Raw genomic sequence first — 20786 nt, forward strand, 5'->3', positions numbered from 1 at the left:
GGAAACACCAGACAATCCAAGCTCCTAAGCCCTTAATTATCCCTTAGATCTCCCAAAGTGAGTTCATAGTCATTGATTTTAGTAATCTTGATTTAATTATAACCAAATTCAGTCCCATCACACAAATGAAAGACAGGATTCAGTTAATGAGCACCATTTAATCAGTAACTGTGTTACAGTGGTATAAGCCTGAATAGTACAGCAGTGAGGCAGGGATTCCTGCTGCTTGGTAGCGTGCCCAGCATGCTGGAACAGGAACAAAACCATCAGTGTTCTGAGCAGGATGTACATATTTATTACAGCAGGTAAACGTACTTTGTATTTCCATCAGGTCCCACTTCATATATATTGCAAGAAGCAGAGGTCCCTCTCATTTCGAATGAAAAATGCCAACAATGGATGCCAGAATATAGTATTACTGAGAAGATGATCTGTGCGGGATATGACATAGGAGGAGTAGATTCCTGTCAGGTAAATACAAGCCACTCGTTTCCACTGCTAGCATACACCACAGCTGATTACTGAATAAAATGCTCCCTGATCCTCCAATCATTAAAACCAGGACAATCACTATCCGTGAATGTAATTTCTACTCTCAGTATTTTGCCCATTTAATACTTTATCAGGGTACAAGTTGAAAAGATAAAAATCTATTTTGATCATTTTGACATAAATAACCATGGAGGGAGATAAATATGAGGACTGGAAATTTTCTGCACTAAGCTTTGAGTAATTACTGCTGAGTAATTCCATGAAGGAAAGAGGGACATGCTTAGGGAAAAGCAGAGTACAGAGAAATAAATACCAAATAGATTGAAGTCTCAGAAATGCTTTATGCAGGGAGAGGGAGAGCAACGATGCTTTTCCCCAGAATCTGTAGACTGTGGAGACCTTTTGTAAGTGGATGTCACAGTATTTAGGAGAGGTTGCCTTTCTGCATTATCTCATATGCTGCTTCCTGGGGGTCTAGTTTTTATCTGTTCCAGCTCTGCTTATAACACGCTGCTTCTCTTTGAGGATGTAGTCAGAGTTGGCTGTCACATAATTTTTCTTCCAGCAATATGTACTTTATGGCATGAAGACTGCCTGGTTCTCCTCAAGTCTGATGAGAAGCACTCTCACATAATTGCTCTTGCCTTGCCCTCACAACCTAAGCCTTCATCAGGTGCAGTGACTTTGGCTAGTTTAGTCTAGAAGGAGGAGTGAATGCAAGCCTAATTTCACTTGCCATTTCTTCATCCTCTGTGGCTTCCCTCTTTCCTTTTTGCCTTCTGAACCTCATCCTGAAAAAAAGACATGTAGCACCATAGGCTGATACAGAGCACAAGTGACCAGCGTTGTGATCAGTGACCATTCAACCATAAGCAAAGATGAACAAGTGAGTCCTTATAGTGCTTCAGCCTTTAGGCTGCTGTCACAGCCTTTGAACGTTTGCGGATGCCCTGGAGTTATGGGCAGAAGTATTTTAATAGCTGAGTCCTTGCAGAACTCTCCCATAAAGCTCCATTCACAGGGCAGTGAGAAGACAAAAATAATACTGCTTCGACCAACTCAATAGACAAAGAAAAATAGTCATTGTTTTCTTCCTCATCAAAACAAGACACTCATGGCTGACTCATCCCTCACTCAGGTTCTGGGATGAATGAAATTTCATCTCCCACACTCTATTGCAATGCTACATCTGCTAAACTATTGAGAAGGAGGTGTGAGAAAAGGACACCTCCTCTTCTGGCAATCTTGCCGTCTTTTTCTCTAAATTTGAAATTGCAGAAACTCTGGGGTAACCAAAAATAGAACTGCATTTTTGCTGAATAGATTCAACTAAAAAATAATCCTATGCATTTACACAGGCTTTGTGAAAGATGAAAGGCTAAACGTAAAAGTAATAAGCAAAAGAAATAATTTGAAACCCAGTCTTCTATTGAAAGACTGAACAGAGCTTAAGATCACAACCTTTAAAAAAAAAAAAAAAGAAAGAAAAAAAGGAAATGGATTATGTCAAGAATTTTTCCACATGGAAGAATTCACATTGATCTCACTTGTGGTACTCAAGACGTATAGGGATACAATGTCTATGATTAAGGATCAACATGAACAAAACATCATAAACAGGCTCTGTTTCAGAGTTGACACTGTTCACTTTTAACTTTTGAATTTCATATTGCAGGGAGATTCAGGTGGCCCTCTGACATCTGAAGATGGTAACAAGTGGTTTTTGGTTGGTGTAACATCATTTGGCTATGAGTGTGCACTTCCCAAACGACCAGGAGTGTATGTTCGAGTCACCATGTTTGTGGACTGGATCAAAAAAATTATCTATTAGCTTGATATTTTTTAATGATAGAAATAGAATTTAAAGATTGAAAGTAAGCCATTGCATAATGATGTAAAACAGACTGGCATTTCAATCTCACAGTTACAGAAACTAAACAAATATTTAAATTTGGGGGAGGAAAACATTAATAATTGAGAACTCCATTACCAATTGAGAGCAATATTTCAAAACAGATGCTGTGGTTTTTTTAATAAATAGTTTTATCATTTTACTTTTTTCTTTTATATAAGACCATGGGGAAACAGTTTCTTTGAACACCAGTGCATTAAATGTATAGCAGAGGGCTTTAAAAAGCATGGGCAGTAAAAAAAAAAAGTGGCAAACTACAAATGCTTTATTGAAAAATGGTCCAAATTATTAATTTCAGGCCAAACATTACCTGTTTTTATGTTTTTACACTATTTTTCAATGTGCATTTTCATTTCAATGCATAGTCAACTCTTCTCAGTAATCTCACCACATGTCAAAATAAAGCTATATGTTATCTGTTTAAACTGGGCTCATTGGAGTTTTTCTGTCTTGTCTACTACAAAAAGCTCTGGAATGAGGTTTATGGATTGTGCATAAAGGCTGATCATGCATCATGCTGCTTTCTAATGAATAAACTGAATGTAAGGCAAAATTTCTCTCTTGTGTAATTCATTTGGAGTTAATAGAGTTAAATAAAGATTGAATATAGCTTTTCAGTTTTCTTTTTAGGAAGGTGTTTTGGCAATTATAGATATGTGCTTGTGTACACCCAAGCACGGACTCACAATACTGCAACTTCCTCTCATAAAAAGTAATGCTTTTTAAGAAGATCTGACAATAATGTGTATCAGCTATTCCTGGTGAATAAAAAGTAATAGGGTTCCCTTGATATATTACATGCTTTTTCTGTACTGGTGACTTTTAATACTGATTCTGTGCTTTGTATAAAAACTATCATGATAGAATGCTGCAATGGGCTAAAGAGGAAAGAATATGAAGAAAAAAAGGGGGGGGTATCTTCTTGAGCTCTTTTCTAAATAGGCTTCTATTAAAATATAATTATCTACTTGTTGAAATGCCTTAAATTAAATGGTGTCTTAATGTTAGTGTAATATGATGCATATCCTTTATTTCTGTTTTCAGCCTAGTGTAGGAATTTAATATATTTTTAATTCCCAAGTACTACATGAAAATACAAAATGCATAATTAAAATGTGACACGATTTCTGCATTCTTTACCTTACATCACTATTGTAAACTGTGTTTCAGTCTGTTAATGAAGTACAAGACCCAACTCAAAGCAGATCCAGTCACTATAAAAAATATGCTTCCCAGAAATACAGTAATAAACTTTTATTTATGTGTATTTTTTCCTTCCCAAACTGCAAAGCATAGATGTATTGTGAGGCATACATTAATAAACCATCCCATCAGGCTAAAAAATTTCCTAGTATAAACTCTGGTATAGAAACATACATGTAATATAGACTAGTATAATTAAAAATAAACATTTTATTCAATGAATTTATGTCTAGATAAAACTAACATAACCTTAGTCGACCACATTCTAGCCTTCATTCAGCATCTATTATTTCAGTTGCCTGCATATTAACCTGTGGAGAAACCAGTCATTACTATGTTAAAACATGTAGGCAGCATGGTTTATTTTCAATTGAATCACAGTTCCAAGATGCTTTGAAATAGAGGGTGGAAGCTTGATGATGACTTACACTTGCTTGCACCCAAAAAAGGTTAAAAGAATAAAGGAGGAAACAACAGCTTTCTCTCTCAGATGCTTCCTGCTTGCAAAAGGCCAACATCACTATGGAAAAAAAAAAAAAAAATTATATTCCCTGGGGAAAATAGGGGCAGTGGGAGTATGTTTTTGAAATGCCAAACTGAAGCCATGCTATCCCCATCTGAGGACTAGCTAAGGTTCACTGTTCATACTTCAGTTCTTTGCCTCACCTACTGCTGGCCTTTAAAAGAGATTTAGAGAGGCAGTGAGCAGAAGGGAATGTGGTCACCATGAGGGGACCCCATAGCTGTACATAAAAGCTAACAAGCTTATTCAAAGTGGCTGTAGTTGATGAAATCTGTCACTTGACATGGGAAATCATTTTCCTTTCTCCATTCTGTAGATGTTAATGTGAATATGAAGGACAGAGAAGGTTGGTGGGTTTTGTCAGGTTTTTTGGTTTTCCTTTTCTTTTTAAATAGCAATTCTGTTGCCACTAATGGACCATGTCACATAAATACCTGTTGTTGTTGTTCTGGATTCTCTCAGCCCCAACAAAATCCAAAGGAAATATCAGCATAAAGTCTAATTTCTAGGTATTCTCTCTGCAAGTGTGCAACACACCTATCTTTCCCCCTTTCACCCTTAATCCTATCTCCCTTTTATGTGTAGAAATAAGGGAAATAAAGATGAAAGAATTTGTGTATGTATAGGATTTGTATGTTTTGCATGGAAAAGAATCACCAGCTTAAAGGTGGGAGCCATAAGACTATAAGTTTGATCTGTGCACCATTTGTGGTCTTCTACATAGGATTCTTAAGTTTCTTTAGATTATACCTAGTATCTAGGAACAACATCCTAAGCAAAGGAAATACATGGAAGGATATATTTCCTTTCCTTAAGCAGGTGATATGATCTGGAAATATTTTTTCCCAATAACCAATATTTCTTATTTACATATAGAATCTGAGTACATTATAATAAAAGCTTTGTATGCCACTTTCCATTCTTCCTTCACACAGAGTTTAAGACTGGTCCATGCTGATAACTGCCCAGCAATCACCTTCACCCCATAAGAAATACATCTGAAGGTATTTGCATTCTCCTAACTGCTGCATGGAAATCACTTCTGCTGCCTTAATCATAATATTGATCGCTACACCTTTATATGTCCTTTAGAAGCACAAAGTATGAAGAAATAGTTATTCCTTAAATTAAGTTAAAGGGAGTTAATCCTTCAAGACCATAAAAAAAGAACTAAATTATTTTTACCGCAACTGTTCCCAAGAAAGAGGAATCTCTTGCCCTCAGTTAAGCAATACTTAAGTCAGGAGAAAAAAAATTCTGGTCTTGGTGATCATGCAGGATCATAGTATTTCCTCTCTATTTACGATCACTACAAAGGAAATTGAAGTAAGGGATTGAGCAAAGAAAGAAGTTGTGACTGACTGGAAAAATTACAGAATATTTTAAGTAGGAATAGCAATACTTAACCTGAACTACAGAAGAAGGCCTCTTCAAAGAGGAAGTAAAAACATGGTATAACATCAGCTTTAAGATGCTTCCAAAAGTGATTCAGCAATAGCATTGCACAATTAGTATTAGTGGTATTGAACTTTTAAATATTTTTTCTTTACTCAGAAAAATCGATACACATTTGTCTGAACTCAAAGCTGTGGTCAACATCAGCTAGCACAGTGTAGGCAACCTAAAGAGTAATACAGTTTTGCTTCCATCCGCCTCTCCCCCTCCCCAACTTCCACCCAGTGGTAGTTTTGAATCTGTGTTAATGTAAAGCCAACTAGCTTGAACCCATGTTCTTGAACTCTTGCTGCAACTGCAGAAAAACTGCTTAACTTTCTGCTACAGCACCACTGTCACCACCAAATCAGCCAGAGTGCTATTGCTACCACCCCAAGATCTGCTCCTAATGACTGGTAAAACCATTCTTATGGCACAGAAAGCTCTTAAGGAACCAAAGAGAATGGACATTAATGATGTTAATAACAACTCTAAAAGATGACTTTAAATGCATCAGGGTTACCTCTAAATCTGTCCATCAATTAACATAATTAATGCTTTTCTAGCTAATAGTCTAAGTAATGTTGGGATCAATCAGTTAGTGCCACTTCCAGGAAAAGCCATTTGTCTTCTCCTTCATCCAACATTACATTATTCCTAACAAACTATTAGCTATATTTAAATGATCTTTAATGTCTTTTTTTACACAGATTACTGAAACAAATAGTTTTAAACTCTTGCCCATTGTGATTTTTTTTTTTCCTTAGAAGAAGTAAAAAATATTTTACTTAAATAACAACTAATGGCTGCCTTCAAAGGACACCTCATTAATGAAGTATCACTTGCCAAGTTATTTATGTTGACCTTGGACCAATATGTCAACAAGTTATGGTCATTCCCTGGAAAAGTGGATTCATTATATGACATCAAATTACTTTTATGAACCCTTGAATTTCGTCACATCAGATCAATGTCACAACATGGTGGTTATCTCTGCCAGCAACCATGTTAATATTTAATAAAATAATTTGTGTGCCTGAAGATCAAAAACTGTGTTAAGTGTGCAAATAAATACTAAACAAATATTTTGTATCAAACATTTATGCAAAGATAAATAATTGTTACACTGTAAAATTGTCAGTTCCATTTACAGTACATCAACTAGGTTACAATGCACGAGAGAATAAAGGAAACAAAGAGGGTTTGTTTAACTACAGTCTTAAAACTGATATACATTGTAGATATTCCCCCATAAAAACTTCAAATGCTCTGTTCATTTCATTGCTCACAGCTAGCTAACTTACATCTCTTAGCAAAATAAACACATACCCTTTATTTAGCATGGCATATTTTGTTACTGAATTAATAATCAAACATTATATAAAAATGATCTGAACGTTTGCCTCAAGGGGGAGCTTACAGTTCATTCTTGTAGATCCTTTGCATTTTCAAGCCATTCCAAGCTAATGTTCTTTGACAACATTACAATACAGCCTGACTGCAAAATGTTATTTTTGCTTTGTTTTCAGTCAGTAAATCATTATACCTCCATGCTACTGTCCTTCCTAGGCGTCTTTGAAATCCATAGTGTGGACTGGTTTGGACTGGTTTTTGTTCTTCCTTTACTGAAAAATAAAAATATAAACTATTTTCAGTGCATGTGTGCCTTTGCAGTCCTGATTCAGTTTTGTGATCAGACCTGGGTATTTCCTCCCCTATTTGAAGGCCACCTTTATTACTTTCATAGCATAGGTTCCCCATCCACAGAATAGTCATGCCTATGCTGCACCAAGCACAGCACCACAGCAGTGGGTCGAGGTAAGCAACCGTTACCAAAGTTACCAGACCACCGTGCCTAGCAGCACTCGTCCCAGGAACAGAACTGACTTGGCCCATTGGTTTTGGGGGGTTTGGGGTTTTTTTTTTTTCCAGTTCGCATTCAACCACACCTACTCATACAGTCGTCTTCTCAGAGATGGGTGCAGACACTGTTTGACCAGGGTGGTGGGAGGCTGGGTATTTCCCATGTCTGGGGGGACATATGGGGGACAGGAGCACACACGTCCCCCAGCACACGTCCAACGTGCTCAGGGTGCAGCCCACCCACCCCGGGGAGGCAACTGCAACCCTGCCCACACACACATCCTGGAGCTGCACCCCCATGACCACGGTATACTAACAGGTGCCAGTGTGTAGCAGTACGCTAGAAAGCCTCTTCCCTTCAGGGCTTGACCTAACTTCTAATGAAGTAATGGCACATGAATCGGGCTCCTAGCAATGAATGACTGGTAGAAAGCTTCCTTAGGCCTAGTTTTCATTCAAAACTGTCAATAGTAGGTTTTGTGTTTGGGGTTTTTTTTAATAAAAAAGATAAAACTGGTTCCAAAAGTACTTGCTCTGCAACACTGCAAAAATGTTCACTCTAATCTTTGCAGGGAGCCCTGAGGTACCCTGTAAGTTGATGCCAGTCTTTCCACATGGCTAGCATCTCTGCTACGACTGCCACAACACACCACTTTCCCTCACTTAGATGGCAGATGACAGTGCGCTGCAGTCTACGGAAAAGAAGAGGCACTTCATGAGCCACTGCAGCTGCATTTCAATCAAAATGTTTTAGTCTCTGGCAAGAATATTTCACACTGATCATTTTTTCCAATTAAGTAAAAACCAGAGGAGGAGAAGTAGCCCTACATAATTCTGTAACTAAGTTGGAAACCTGAGAGGCAAGATCCCAACAGTCCTATACGTTCAGTTTCACTCCTTTCCTGGTGTGTAAATGTAAGCGAGTCCGAGTTGATTTAAAATGTACTTTGAGGGAGCTGGACAGTACAGTAGTTTTTAGTCCCTCCAGACTTACCTCTGAAGTCCTACAGAGTAATGCATTATGTACCTGAGCCCATTGGAGTAATTGAAAAGACTCCCATTGGTTTCAGCGGACTTTAGATCAGGCCACAATGCTATAAACAAAGCAATTGCAATGAATCAAGTAGCTTCAGCACTTCTTTCCTTAAGAAACTGATTCACTACTTCCTTCCAGATTAATACAGCAAAATCAGGCATATTTTGTAAATTAATAATGAAATGCTTTGAATGAGTCCTTGCCACACAGCAGGAACAATTTCTAAATACTTTGGATCAGAATTTTAGCTGTATAAAATAACCTTATCTTCAGCGAACTGATGCTGATTTTCGACAGCTATACATCTGGTTCAGGAAATAGGTTTTAGTAAGAAAGGTAAAGAAGATGCAATAAATAGCTTGAGCACATCGCTGTTTTGACCATCAAATGCAATCATAGAAACTTAGAAATATACCAGGTTGGAATTTAAACTTTCTGCAAGGCATTCAGATGATAATGGAGATGGGTCTTTGAAGCAGTTTCTCCTTGCTTCCCTGGAAGAAATGAAAGGGAGAGCATCTAAGCATGAATGAGCTGATCATTTCTACTAGCTACAGGGAAGATATTTTGCTTTGCCTTATTACTACCCTTTAAGAGCCCAACGCCAGGCAAAATTAGTCATGACCTTTCAAGCTAGGCATGTCCTGGTTGGCCATGGATTGTGGCTTTCAGAGGAAAGGTCACCATGTTGTGGAAGCCTAAAAAAGAATAAGAAGTCAGGTTCATTTGGGAAGTTGGGGATCCCTCCGTGCCCAGCAGGACATAATCCCTTTCCTAAAGCTCTACAGTGTCCAGCTGATCAGTTCAAGTGGCTGCTTCTTTTTTTGATTTGCTTTTTGCCCAAGAACTGCGTATTTGTGATGAACCAAAATGATTCACAAGGCATGTGGATATATAACTGAAAATAGATGAGGAAATTTTTTTTTAAAAACAGAGTTCTGTTTCAACAGATAAAAAAGAAAATACTTCTTTTTTGGTGATACCAGAATATCCTCTTTTGACTTAAATGAATTTTAAAGAAAATTTGTTTTATTTTCTTTAATTAAAAGCTTTGGTGCAACCCAAAATGAACATCCTCAAAAAAACACCTGTTTTGATTCAAATCCATTTTCTCCCTTATTTTTGTGTCATTTAATCTACCAAACTAATCCGCTAACAGAAAAAGCACAGTCTTCCAAGCTGAATTTCCAATACCTGTGTTATGCAATTTTTAAGTCTTGGAAGTTCAGATGAATTACTTCTGGATGAACTGCTATAGCATCAAAGGCCTGATCAAAGCCCACTGAAGTCAACACTACTATTTCTATTGATTTCAGTGGGCCATGAATCTCTCATTGTTTTCCCAGGAGTATTCAAGAGCTGAACCTTTTCTGGAGAGAGAAAGACCTGCCAGAAAAGGTATGAACACGTATGTCATGCTTACCAAGAAATCCAGGTCCATTGTAATAAGGGTTCCAGATTTAGATTACATATATAATTGCCATTGTTATACATATGATTCCTGTATTACTCTTTTTGCTTTGAGTTTCCAACCTTCTACAGCCCCAGCTCTGAGGTTTGGATACAACCTTTCACAAGCATGAACTTGCCTGCCATAAGACACATTGGAAAGTGCACATTTTCCTTTTCTTTATAGGAAAGTGCATAAAATAAAGACACAATTTAGTTTATGATGCTCATAATATTGTTTCTTTATGATTAGTTGTTTCAATGAGACGTATTACTAAGGAGTGCTGCGAACATCACCATACACTCACTCATACAGACATAAGCAGACTTGACATTTGGAGTGTTTTCTCACTTGAAATAAGATATTTCAACTATTAGCAGAAAATGCTAAATAAAATACAAAGAAAAAATAAAGACTAAAAGTAAGGAGGATATTTTTTTTTTCTAATTTCCTAACACAATGATATCATATTCCTTACTAGTATTCCTGTTCTTCAAGAGGGATAACAGCTTGTGAATCTGTTTATTCTGGGTTACCTTAACTTGAGAGTGCTTCCTGAAAAAAAGCTGCAGAATGAAAAATATCCTTGAAAGTTTCAGAAAGATTAGTTAAAAAAGTATTATATGTTGTCATATCTTGGTATATCATATTTTGACGGAGGTAAAAAGTCCAAAGAATTTTAAAGCATGGATCAAAACATATCCTGTTTTGTAGGCTGAAATGTTTCCTATTTGCATAATAATACATCTGTTTGATACTATACCTATATACACATATCTATTTACTTTATGCATCTTCTTTGGCAGATACATGATGTACAAAGGAGTTGCACTGGCATGTGGCTCAAAACATGTTTTTGCTTTTTGTTTTCAATTTGTCTGCTCCAGTGGTCCATCTCTTGCTCATATGGTATGCACACTGAAACTGCATTAAACAGCTGCTGGCCCCTTAGGTTTATCCTTGGAACAAATTGCACTTTTGGTCAGAAAGTGAGGTGAGTCCTTGAGTTCACCCTCTATCAGTGAGGACCCCACTATTATTTCCCATAGCCCAGATGCTGTATAGGTGGTAATCATGATGGAAGGGGTAAAGAAAAAGTTCTGACAGTAGCTCAGCCTATCAAATGGTCAGCAAAGATATCTTCTTCAGAAACAGATGAAGTCCTAATGGCAATATATTTTGAAAGACCTGGAACTATTTCAGCATGTTGTGGAAAAGCCTGAAGGTGAGTGTTCAGCTGTAACAGCTGTAAACTACTTAGATTTTAATAGATGAAAAAAAGCTTATTTGCATATTTGGGGACAGATGTAAGAAGTCTTTCAGTATGAATAGCTTGGCAATGGAAATATGAATTCTGCATTATAAGACCATTATGTATTAGTATATTTTACCTTTTATGAAGCATCTGGAAACAGCAAGTCCCAAAAGCCACCAGTATCAGCAGCAGTAGTGGTATAGTGGGTATTATGACATAAATTAGATTCGGAATTATACCTACAAGACAAAAGTTCTCATTAATGTCTCCCATGTTGAAACTCTCTTAAGCATGTGAGTAAGAATCTGGAGTAAAATATCAAAAATACATTAATTTACATAAAAGAACATTTATCCATTCTTTCTATAGGAAGAGCTCCAAAAAAGTTAACTCAGCAATATCAAGAATAAAATAGTACTTTTCTGGTGATGTGCAAAACATATCTTAAGGACTTAAATTCTGACATTTTCTATATGCATCAATGCAAGGTTTCCAATTTTGTAATTGAAAATTCAAGTATTTTAACAGAGTACATTTCACAGCCTATTATTTTTACAATCCATACAACCTGTCTACCCAGTTGCCCTTGCATGTTGGTTTCTCACGCATGCAGGACTACAACAGGAACAAACCCTGCTCTTGTCTCCCCATTCCTCTTAGACGAATGTACACTCTCCTTGACTAATCAGGAGAGTGCTAAAGGTGCTCCCCTGCAGGTCCCTGGACAAAAGGAGTGGGAAATGGTACAAGGCTGGACTCTATTATCTGCCTACAATAGAGGATGGGGTCTACAACTTCCAGAAGGGTCTGACTGTTTTTCAGTAACTATATGCCTATCTTTTATAACAGTATACATTTAACGTACAAATCATGGAGACTTTCTTTCCCCTTGTCCTCTTTTGAACATATTTTCACTAGCAGGAATAAATGTGAATGTTCAGGTTGGGTTTCTGTGAGTTTCAGATGGAAAGTCTTTGCATGGTTTGTATAAATACTTTTACTGATTTCAAAATACAGTTTATCAGTATATCCATTCCTCTGGATTTAAAAACAACAGGAACATCAGTTAGGAAACTGGCTCAAATTGTGGAAATGGAGCACCAGCTTTCCATAATCCCATGGTGTAATCCTGTAAAATCCTGAGTTGCTCCTTAGAGATGTTCAATTCCTTGAATTAAGGCCATGCTACAACTCTTCATGAACCTCAGGACTCCGTTCATGACAAATTGCTAAATGAAGTAGCTAGGGGCATTACAGCAAGCTCCTAGGCAGTAGGTACCTGTTTTCAAAATATCAAGTGTTATCTCTGCCAGAAATTTCAGCAAAGCATTTAATTCTTCTTAGCATATGGAGTTTCTTAAAACACAGGGTACTTGGGGGAGTGTCCTGGTTTCAGCTGGGATAGAGTTAACTGTCTTCCTAGTAGCTGGTATGGTGCTATGTTTTGAGTTCAGTATGTGAAGAATGTTGATAACACTGATGTTTTCAGTTGTTGCTAAGTAGTGTTTAGTCTGAAGTCAAGGATTTTTCAGCTTCTCATGCCCAGCCAACAAGAAAGCTGGAGGGGCACAAGAAGTTGGCACAGGACACAGCCAGGACAGCTGACCCAAACTGGCCAATGGGGTATTCCATACCATGTGACGTCCCATCTAGTATAGGAACTGGGGGGAGTGGGGGTGGGGGATCACCGCTTGGGGACTAACTGGGTGTCGATCTGCAGGTGGTGAGCAATTGCACTGCGCATCATTTGTACATTGCATCCTTTTATTATTACTGTTGTCATTTTATTAGTGTTATCATTATTAGTTTCTTCTTTTCTGTTCTATTAAACTGTTCTTATCTCAACCCATGAGTTTTACTTCTTTTCCCGATTTTCTCCCCCATCCCACTGGGTGGGGGGGAAGTGAGTGAGCGGCTGCGTGGTGTTTAGTTGCTGGCTGGGGTTAAACCACGACAGGGAGCTATGGCACAGTGCTTACAGAGACTCACCAGGGCCAGAGACAATGGTGCAGATTTCAAGGAATGCTAAACTGTAGATTTGGATAAAAGTTTGGGTAGACATGGAAATAATTTGTTTCTACAGCTACAAAGCGGACTGACTAAAACTCTTGAAAAGTTATTCAAAAGTATATGCTTTCAGGGTACTTCCTGGGGAAATAGACTGCTTCCTCCCATTGACAAGGATGGAAATTGTTAAAGATTAATTTAACTGAGTACACTGTTAATATTTTTACCAGAACACTAAATTCATATGAACACATTACCTGTTTCAGTAGCAATAACATGATACTGATCTTCTGGTTTGCTTGTGTCATAAGGATTTCCTGCTGGCACTGTTGGAAAAATATCTGAAAAGGATATCAGACATTTTAGGAAAACATTGAGTAAAAAATATGGCTGTTATGTTGTTAAATTAATAGTAATTACATCTTAATTTATATTGGAAAGATGAACATTTTCAGGATTGATTAAACTGCTGGATATAAACACAAAGAGGATTTTATTGCAAAATTTGGATTACATCTGGAACAAGAATTATGAGCACTGCTATTCTGAACAATAGCCATATATTTGTAGCTATTGCTCTCTAAAGGATTGATTTTTCTTATGTTCCAGTTCTAAACTATGCCTGTTAAACTTGAGTAATTTTGAAGGTTCTTGTAAGCTATCCTTATAATTATGTATTTACCATTGCAACTCAATTTAATGTTTCAAAATTTCTTACCGTAATCTGGCTCTGCTCTGTCTCCTAATTCTTTTTCTAAGACATTATCTGTTAAATCAATATTTGAAATCGATTGTTGAAGAATGAAAAATGTGTGTAATAAAACAGATGTTTTCATTATTTTGCATGCAGTATCACAGAAACATTCTCCAAAACAATAATTGCTTAATTATTCAGCATTTAATCTTATTACCAAAGACTAGTGTCTCTGCAAACTAGTGTCAAATCGCTTCTAGTTCATACTTTTTTGCTCCTTAGAAAAGGGCTATAGTTTATTCTAGTTCCAATTCTTGGTGGCCTCTGCTAAGTTACTGGCTAAATCACTGAATCCCTTAATTTCTTGTGCTGAATAAAACTCCTAACATATTCAAAGTTTCATTTGTGCAGATGATCCTAAAACAATATAAGAAAAGAAGTGTTCTTGATTAATACTTAAATCTTATTCACATTTTTAAATTAATGTTTACAGAATGTTGGCTATGAAGCACAACAAAGCAGCACAAGTTTATGACTTTAGATGTCAGCTTCTGTAGTTTGGTTTTGCATCAGGCAGCCCCAAAATACAAATCATGGGCAGTGATATATCACATAAGCAAGTGAAATCACTAAAAGAGGAATGACAGTGTCATATTGTAATGCATCAGAAACTGGAGAACCAATTCATGGCTTTGAGCTTTTGAGCTCTATTGCAGACACTTGCAAGTTTACTTATGGCTATTGTTACAACTAAAAGTTTACAAAGATTACAGAATTAATTACCTCATATTGGGCATAGGAGTGGAATCTGCATGATTGGTTGAATACCATTCCTTTATCATAAGATTATATTAACATAATAGTGCTATGAGCCTGCAGTTCTGAGTGTCCTGATACACACAAAATGCTGGGAGAAATCAAAGCAATAAAGCCTACTAGAACAAAGGCAATTATTTCATCTACTCTGGTAAAAACTGGCTACATTTGGCCATATACAAAGATATCAAAATACCACAAGAACTGAGTTGCTGGCTCTAGACAGCAGAAGAGGAGATGAGTTTTTAATTTGATTGCATAATCAAACCTACAGGAGCTGGACAGGAACTAAATGTGGTTGCAATTACCAACTTATAATTAAATTTAAGATCGCTGAATGATCAATATGATCTAAAGCCAGACTGAACACTGCAACAGTAAATACTGTCAAGGGAGGTACTATAAAAAGGGCTTAGAAAAATGGAAGTGACTACCAGAAATGTAGTTGCTGCTTGAGTAAGACTGCCTAATAAGTTCACTGCCCTGAACTTGCCACTGATACAATTAGATACAACTTCATCATGGTCACCTACAAACCTGTGTGTTTTGGTCTGTGACTGGTATCATACACCATATACTCAAAACAGACAGGAAAGTTGTGAAAAACAATATACTTAGATAAAGTGAAATTCAATATGCATGTGGCACTTTCATACTCCTGGTAAAATGGATGCATTTTGTATTGCAAATGGCTGACGTTGAAGCTATTACAGTGATTTGGGGTGGGGGAGCAAGGACATCTGTAAGTCTCACTAGATTTTATATAGCAAATGTAATTTTCTTACAAACACTGTGGTACTTTCTTCAGGCAGTGAAAGAAATGTCATATACCTATTTATATACATTTATGTATCTACTCCTCTTCTCCATGTGATAGAAAAACATATTTCTGAAGAATAGTCTGTTTTGCTAAAGAGCACAATTCCAACAGCTTGAAAAATAAATAGATATAATTCAGTAGTACTGTATTTAGCTTCATGACAATGTCAGTCCTAATAATAATCTACCTATATATTGTTTGCCTTATTATATGCCTCATTATACACCAGTAATCTATTTCTACATAGTGAAAGAAATATGAATTCATTTTCATTGTTACTGTTATCACTTTGTTTTCTGCCAATCCAAAATACCTGGCATTTTTTCAGATGGTGAAAGCAATAGGGAAAAAACAATTCTTTATCACATCTCAGCTAGAATGGTAAGTAGTTCACTATTACAGAATAATTATTTCACTTAAATTTGTTTGGTTTTAAAGTTATGAAATATACTTGAAACTGAGCCCTTTTAATCAAACCTGTATTTTCTGACATTAAAATATTGTTATTTTAACAACTTAAAACATTTTTATTGTGTTCTCTTATTACAAAATAATTGTGATCAGTTGTAAAAGTGATAAAATTGTATACATCACAGTTCCTTGAACTGCCTATGTGACCAAGATGATAACTGAGCACCATAAGATAGTGATAGTCACTAATAATTTTAGAAGCAGGAACAGATTTGGGAGGCTGGGGGGGGTAAAATGTGTGGGTATATCAAGTCTTCCAAGTATATAATACTTGCTTGCAATATTAATTGCCATTAATATCCTCATTAAGATATTAGACAGTGAGAAAGCTATATATGCACCAAAACCAGAGGAAGAAGATAGCCTGAATCTCTACAGACAGACGGATCTCTACAAAGAGTGTGATTATTGCTAGATCATGAGCATAAAGCAGGTAGGAAACTGCAGAATTAGGTAAATCAAATAGCTGCTAAGAGTAGGATTTGATATGCATTCCGACTTTCAGCTTAGTTTTTGAAAAGCAGACACACCATAAATTATTTGAAAATACTTGCATAATCCTGTTTAAAAATATGTTTTCTTCTACTGTAAGTACCACCAAAAGTAGAAACTGCTACAGGCTCAACTTGAAAGTTTACTTTTCACCACCTTTTTCTGTTTGCACAAAGTTCTAGTTTATAGTTCATGTTTCCTCTACTGACATATACAGAACCTATGTCATGTCTGGAAGTACAGCCAAATTGTCTAAGATCTGGCTTTTTCTGTCACCATCTGAACTAGTGTGCATCTGCTTTTCATATCTATAAATTTACAGGCATGAATGCAGAATTTTCTTCCTGCTGTTCTAGACCTCATTCTTTAAGCCAAAATTTTTGAAACAGCCATCACACTTAAGTTGGTATAAAATGGCAGAGGTCTGCAACTACAAGGACAGTGTAATTTTTTTTACAGTAGGACCAAGAGATATCTTGGTCATTCTACTTGATAGCGAGCAAGGGAAGTAGCAAATGGCCACTTAAAACACTTTGTGGAAAATAAAATAACTAGTGAATGAGTTAAATCAAAGTAAAGCTGGGAATGCATGATAGTGAAGCTAACCTTGAAAACATTCTTATTGGATACAGATAGGTTTAAATTATCACTAGATTTGCTATATTACATCCCCTGTTAACGTCAGCTCAGGAACTCACACATCAAAGGAGTCAGTACAGCAGGCCACAAGACATTTGCAGATTCCCTCATGAAACAAGAAGAATTATTTTTCTAAGCAAGTGTCCCACCTGTGAAATATAACTTTAGTTTCACCTACCTGGGCCATACTTGCAGATAAAATTGTGCTTCATGTTGCATCTATCATCATTCCATTGATAAAGGTATGGCCCTCCCAGACCAGGGTTTGCAGTTGGCTGATGATACATCACAACACAGGCTTCACTTCCACAGGAAGGCTCATCTGTATACCAATTTCTAGTGGTACACATAAAGACAAACTTTCAAATTTTGAAGGTAAGGTTCATCAGGATGCCAAGAAAAGGAGTTTACATCAATGAAGACGTGTCAACCCCAGTGGCCCCATCCTCTTCAAAGCTATGCTGCATTTCCCACAACTCCTCTGTGAAAGGACTTTAGGGCCTGGGCTCCACATCTCCACATCTTAAAAATTATTTTGACCAGTCAAAGCACCTCTGCAGAAATAACACCCTACTGCTCTGCTACCTGTTTGTTTTCCTTCCTATCTGACTCTTACCTGTCCCTTTGCCCTGCTGCTACTCTGGTCTTTGGCTTAATCAGGAAATTAAAGGCTTTTCAAAAGACAGGGCAGAAACAGAATAATTTACACTAAGTAACATGCATTAATTTACTTAGTGGCTGGCTCCCTGATTTGAGGCAGCCAGAGTCTTGCAGAACTTGTCTGCCTGCTTTCAGACCTTATCTTAAAGACTGTGTGTGTGGCAGAAAAACCTCAAAAAGCCATACAGAGGCAAACTCCTGAGATGGGAGGAAAGAAAATTGTAGGCTGAAGCCACACTATGCCATGCTTTTACAGCTACAAATTCAAAACCCTGGTTGCCAGCTCCCCTTTAGCTGGAGATGTTAAGGAGGGAAGCTACTAACCTCATGGGGCAGCAAGTCTTCAAGCTTCTTTCTGGAAGACCTGACTTGCCGGGCATTTCACTCTCCATTTCTTTCCATGAAACCTTCTCAATAAGCAGTTTTACAGACTTACCTGAATGGTGAAATACTTCCATCAGCCCACTGGTAGAGGTCAGGGCAAGCACTTGAGGTGGCTAGTCCGTCACCACTTCTCCACAACCCAATCCAGAAATCACCATCAGAAATCCCAGAGCCTGATTTAGTGAGGTTTTGTAACATGCTTTCTATTAGCTGCTGCTCAGCTTCACTTTCCAAGCTCAGTAAAGCCCCACCATCAATTTCACAAGCTTGACGGGCCTCCTGAAAGCCCACACGTCTAGACAAGTCCTGGAAATAAGCTAACTTGTAACAGGAACGCTTGAAGTCACCATAGCACACCTTTTGACCTGAAAAACATAAATACGAGAGTGTTTAGAGCATAGTAACAAATATCACAACTAAAAAAAAAAAAAAAAAGGCACAGTATGCATACCATGATGGAGAAAGACAGTAGTTTTTTTTCTTGTGCCCTCATCTGAAAGGACTCATGGCGATACACTGACACTGCTGAAAACCTTAGCTTTAATTTGAATTGCAAACATCATAGAGTTCATGGGAATCTATGGCTTTCTTCCCAAGGCCTGTGAAACTCTCCAAGACACTGATGATTCCCACTAACTTCTAGAAAAATATTCTCTACTTTAATGACTGTACCATCAGGCCCCTCTGTTAAAGTCAGGATGTTCGGAGGGTATTATCTGAACTATTTCATACTAATGGACCAACTCCACTTTTATTTTGTAATCAAAGCTATTTGATCAGAAACAAATGTTTTAAATTCTCAATTTTAGTGGCAAGAAGCAGCTAGCAGCTTCTTGATTCTGCTATCTAGACTTGAGAGGCTGTATTCACAAGGACCTCATAGCTACTCTTTGCTATAATGTGTCTAAGTACCACCTCTAAGGGTATGTGGAAGGAGAGTGTCTGCCCCTTTAAGGGTATCTGGTTGATGACTTTTTCAGTGCAAAAAGGAATAATAAGAAAAGGGATGAAATATAAAGACACAAACCCGGCAGGAAAACATAATGGAGAAAAACATGAAAAAAAACCCACCTCATCAGGCACACTAATTGGTGGGCTATCTAGATAATGCAGGCAAATAGGATTTTGCAACTTGATGAGGATCTTGGGGGTGTTGGTGGGCCTATACAGTCTGATGAGGGACCATGCAGGGTTAAGGAATGGGGAGGAGCACAGGGGGAATAGACAGAAAGGGGCATAAAAGGGGCCAGTCACCTGTAAAACAGGTGTGTGTTCCTCTGCATGTGTGCCTTCCCTAGTGACCTTCTATCTCTGCCAGCTGAGGAGGAGGAGGGGACTTGGCTGCCTATGTTTATGTAGGTCCTGCACTCGGGTGCTGTTGAAGACAGCACCTTGCCTGTGGCAATCTGTGTATCAGCCATGTCAGTGTCCTGTCTGTGTGGCACTGAGATATCTGCTCAGCTTTGCTACTGGTTGAACCAGCAAAGGGGAAAGCAGCAGCCATGTCCCTCAGCTCAGACAGAGGCCCTGGGAACCAGGATGGGTGCCAGCAGCCAGGCAGGAGAGAGTCCTGGGACTGGAGGTGCTGGAGGAGCTGGCCACACTCTTAACATTGCTTAACACAGCCAACAGAAACTCCAGATATTAGTAGATACCACGAGACTATCCAGATACCATAAAGAAGCCTTGTGATGCTTTCAAAAAGCACTAGAGCTACTGCATTTACACTGGTTTTCCCTTGCCCTTCAGAGTTATGTCTGTGGAAAGAATCAAAGGCCAAATGAAGAAATAATGTTTATTCCTTCCAGTTCTTTGACTGAGAAAGACACATACCTTTTTTCATAAAAAGGAAAAATAATTATCATCTTCAACTAGTGAGATTCTCTTGAGTTTATTCAACATATGCAAGGTGTGGAATAAACAAACTCATCAGCTGCAGCTGAATTCAGCATGTTTATTTAGGGACAGGAGAAGGGTTCTCAATATAAGGAAGTAAGCTAACCATCTCTTTTAAAAAGATCAATTTTTTTTCAATATGGAAAATTATCATTGGAGAAGAAAAGTAGGAGAGTTTATTTTGCTAACTAAGAATTACTAAAGGATACCAAAGTAATAAGAACTACCAGACATTATCTAGATTGTTTAGAAATCAACAAATTTTATCATTTTACTGGAAACTTTGGCAAGGACAGTATTCTATTGTACCGTGTCAGTTTTGCATTTGAAAAATCTTATATTTACTCTCACTCTTAAGCAAACCCAGATACACAACTTATGTAAACAACCCTTTGGCTTTACCTCTGAACAGGTTTTATTCTGTTAAAAGAGAAGTTGTAATTTTTCACTGGGAAACAGCAACATCCTCCTGTAATTTAAGCTGTACTTAAGCTTTTTAAGCCAGTGTTTTTCTATACACAAAGAATAAACATAGAAGCGAACAAAAAGCCTAAAAGGTACAATAAAGTTAATTCTTCTTTATTTAGTGTTGCTTCATTTTTGTATTTAATGACAAGTAGCATACTTATCATAGCAGATTGCATACAGCACAAGAGCTGACTGAAGACTTCTCTACATTTGCACAGAACATAGTTTCAAGAATTTGCAGACAATAAGCAGACTGTATCAAAGCTGCATG

General features: G+C 37.4%; 2 protein-coding genes across 8 annotated transcripts in view; one reads left to right on the forward strand and one right to left on the reverse strand.

Annotated features, from left to right (window-relative positions):
* The window catches only part of TMPRSS15 (transmembrane serine protease 15), a 58725-nt gene extending 56402 nt beyond the window's left edge, over positions 1-2323 (forward strand). Inside the window, exons 27-28 of the mRNA XM_052794820.1 lie at positions 332-471; positions 2168-2323. Of these exons, the coding sequence (XP_052650780.1) occupies positions 332-471; positions 2168-2323 (296 nt within the window). The remainder of the gene's footprint in view (positions 1-331; positions 472-2167) is intronic.
* The window catches only part of CHODL (chondrolectin), a 37760-nt gene that overhangs the window by 2216 nt on the left and 14758 nt on the right, over positions 1-20786 (reverse strand). The window contains exons 2-8 of one of the 7 annotated variants that reach the window (XM_052794824.1): positions 18204-18516; positions 17286-17443; positions 13894-13941; positions 13433-13516; positions 11305-11407; positions 7111-7189; positions 3533-4127 (exon numbers count right to left, since the gene is read on the reverse strand). In XM_052794824.1, the coding sequence (XP_052650784.1) occupies positions 4125-4127; positions 7111-7189; positions 11305-11407; positions 13433-13516; positions 13894-13941; positions 17286-17443; positions 18204-18516 (788 nt within the window). In that variant the 3' untranslated portion in view covers positions 3533-4124. The other 6 variants (XM_052794823.1, XM_052794821.1, XM_052794822.1 and 3 more) reach the window with 6 other exon arrangements.

Source organism: Harpia harpyja, chromosome 8, assembly GCF_026419915.1.
Source record: "Harpia harpyja isolate bHarHar1 chromosome 8, bHarHar1 primary haplotype, whole genome shotgun sequence".
NCBI lineage: Eukaryota > Metazoa > Chordata > Aves > Accipitriformes > Accipitridae > Harpia > Harpia harpyja.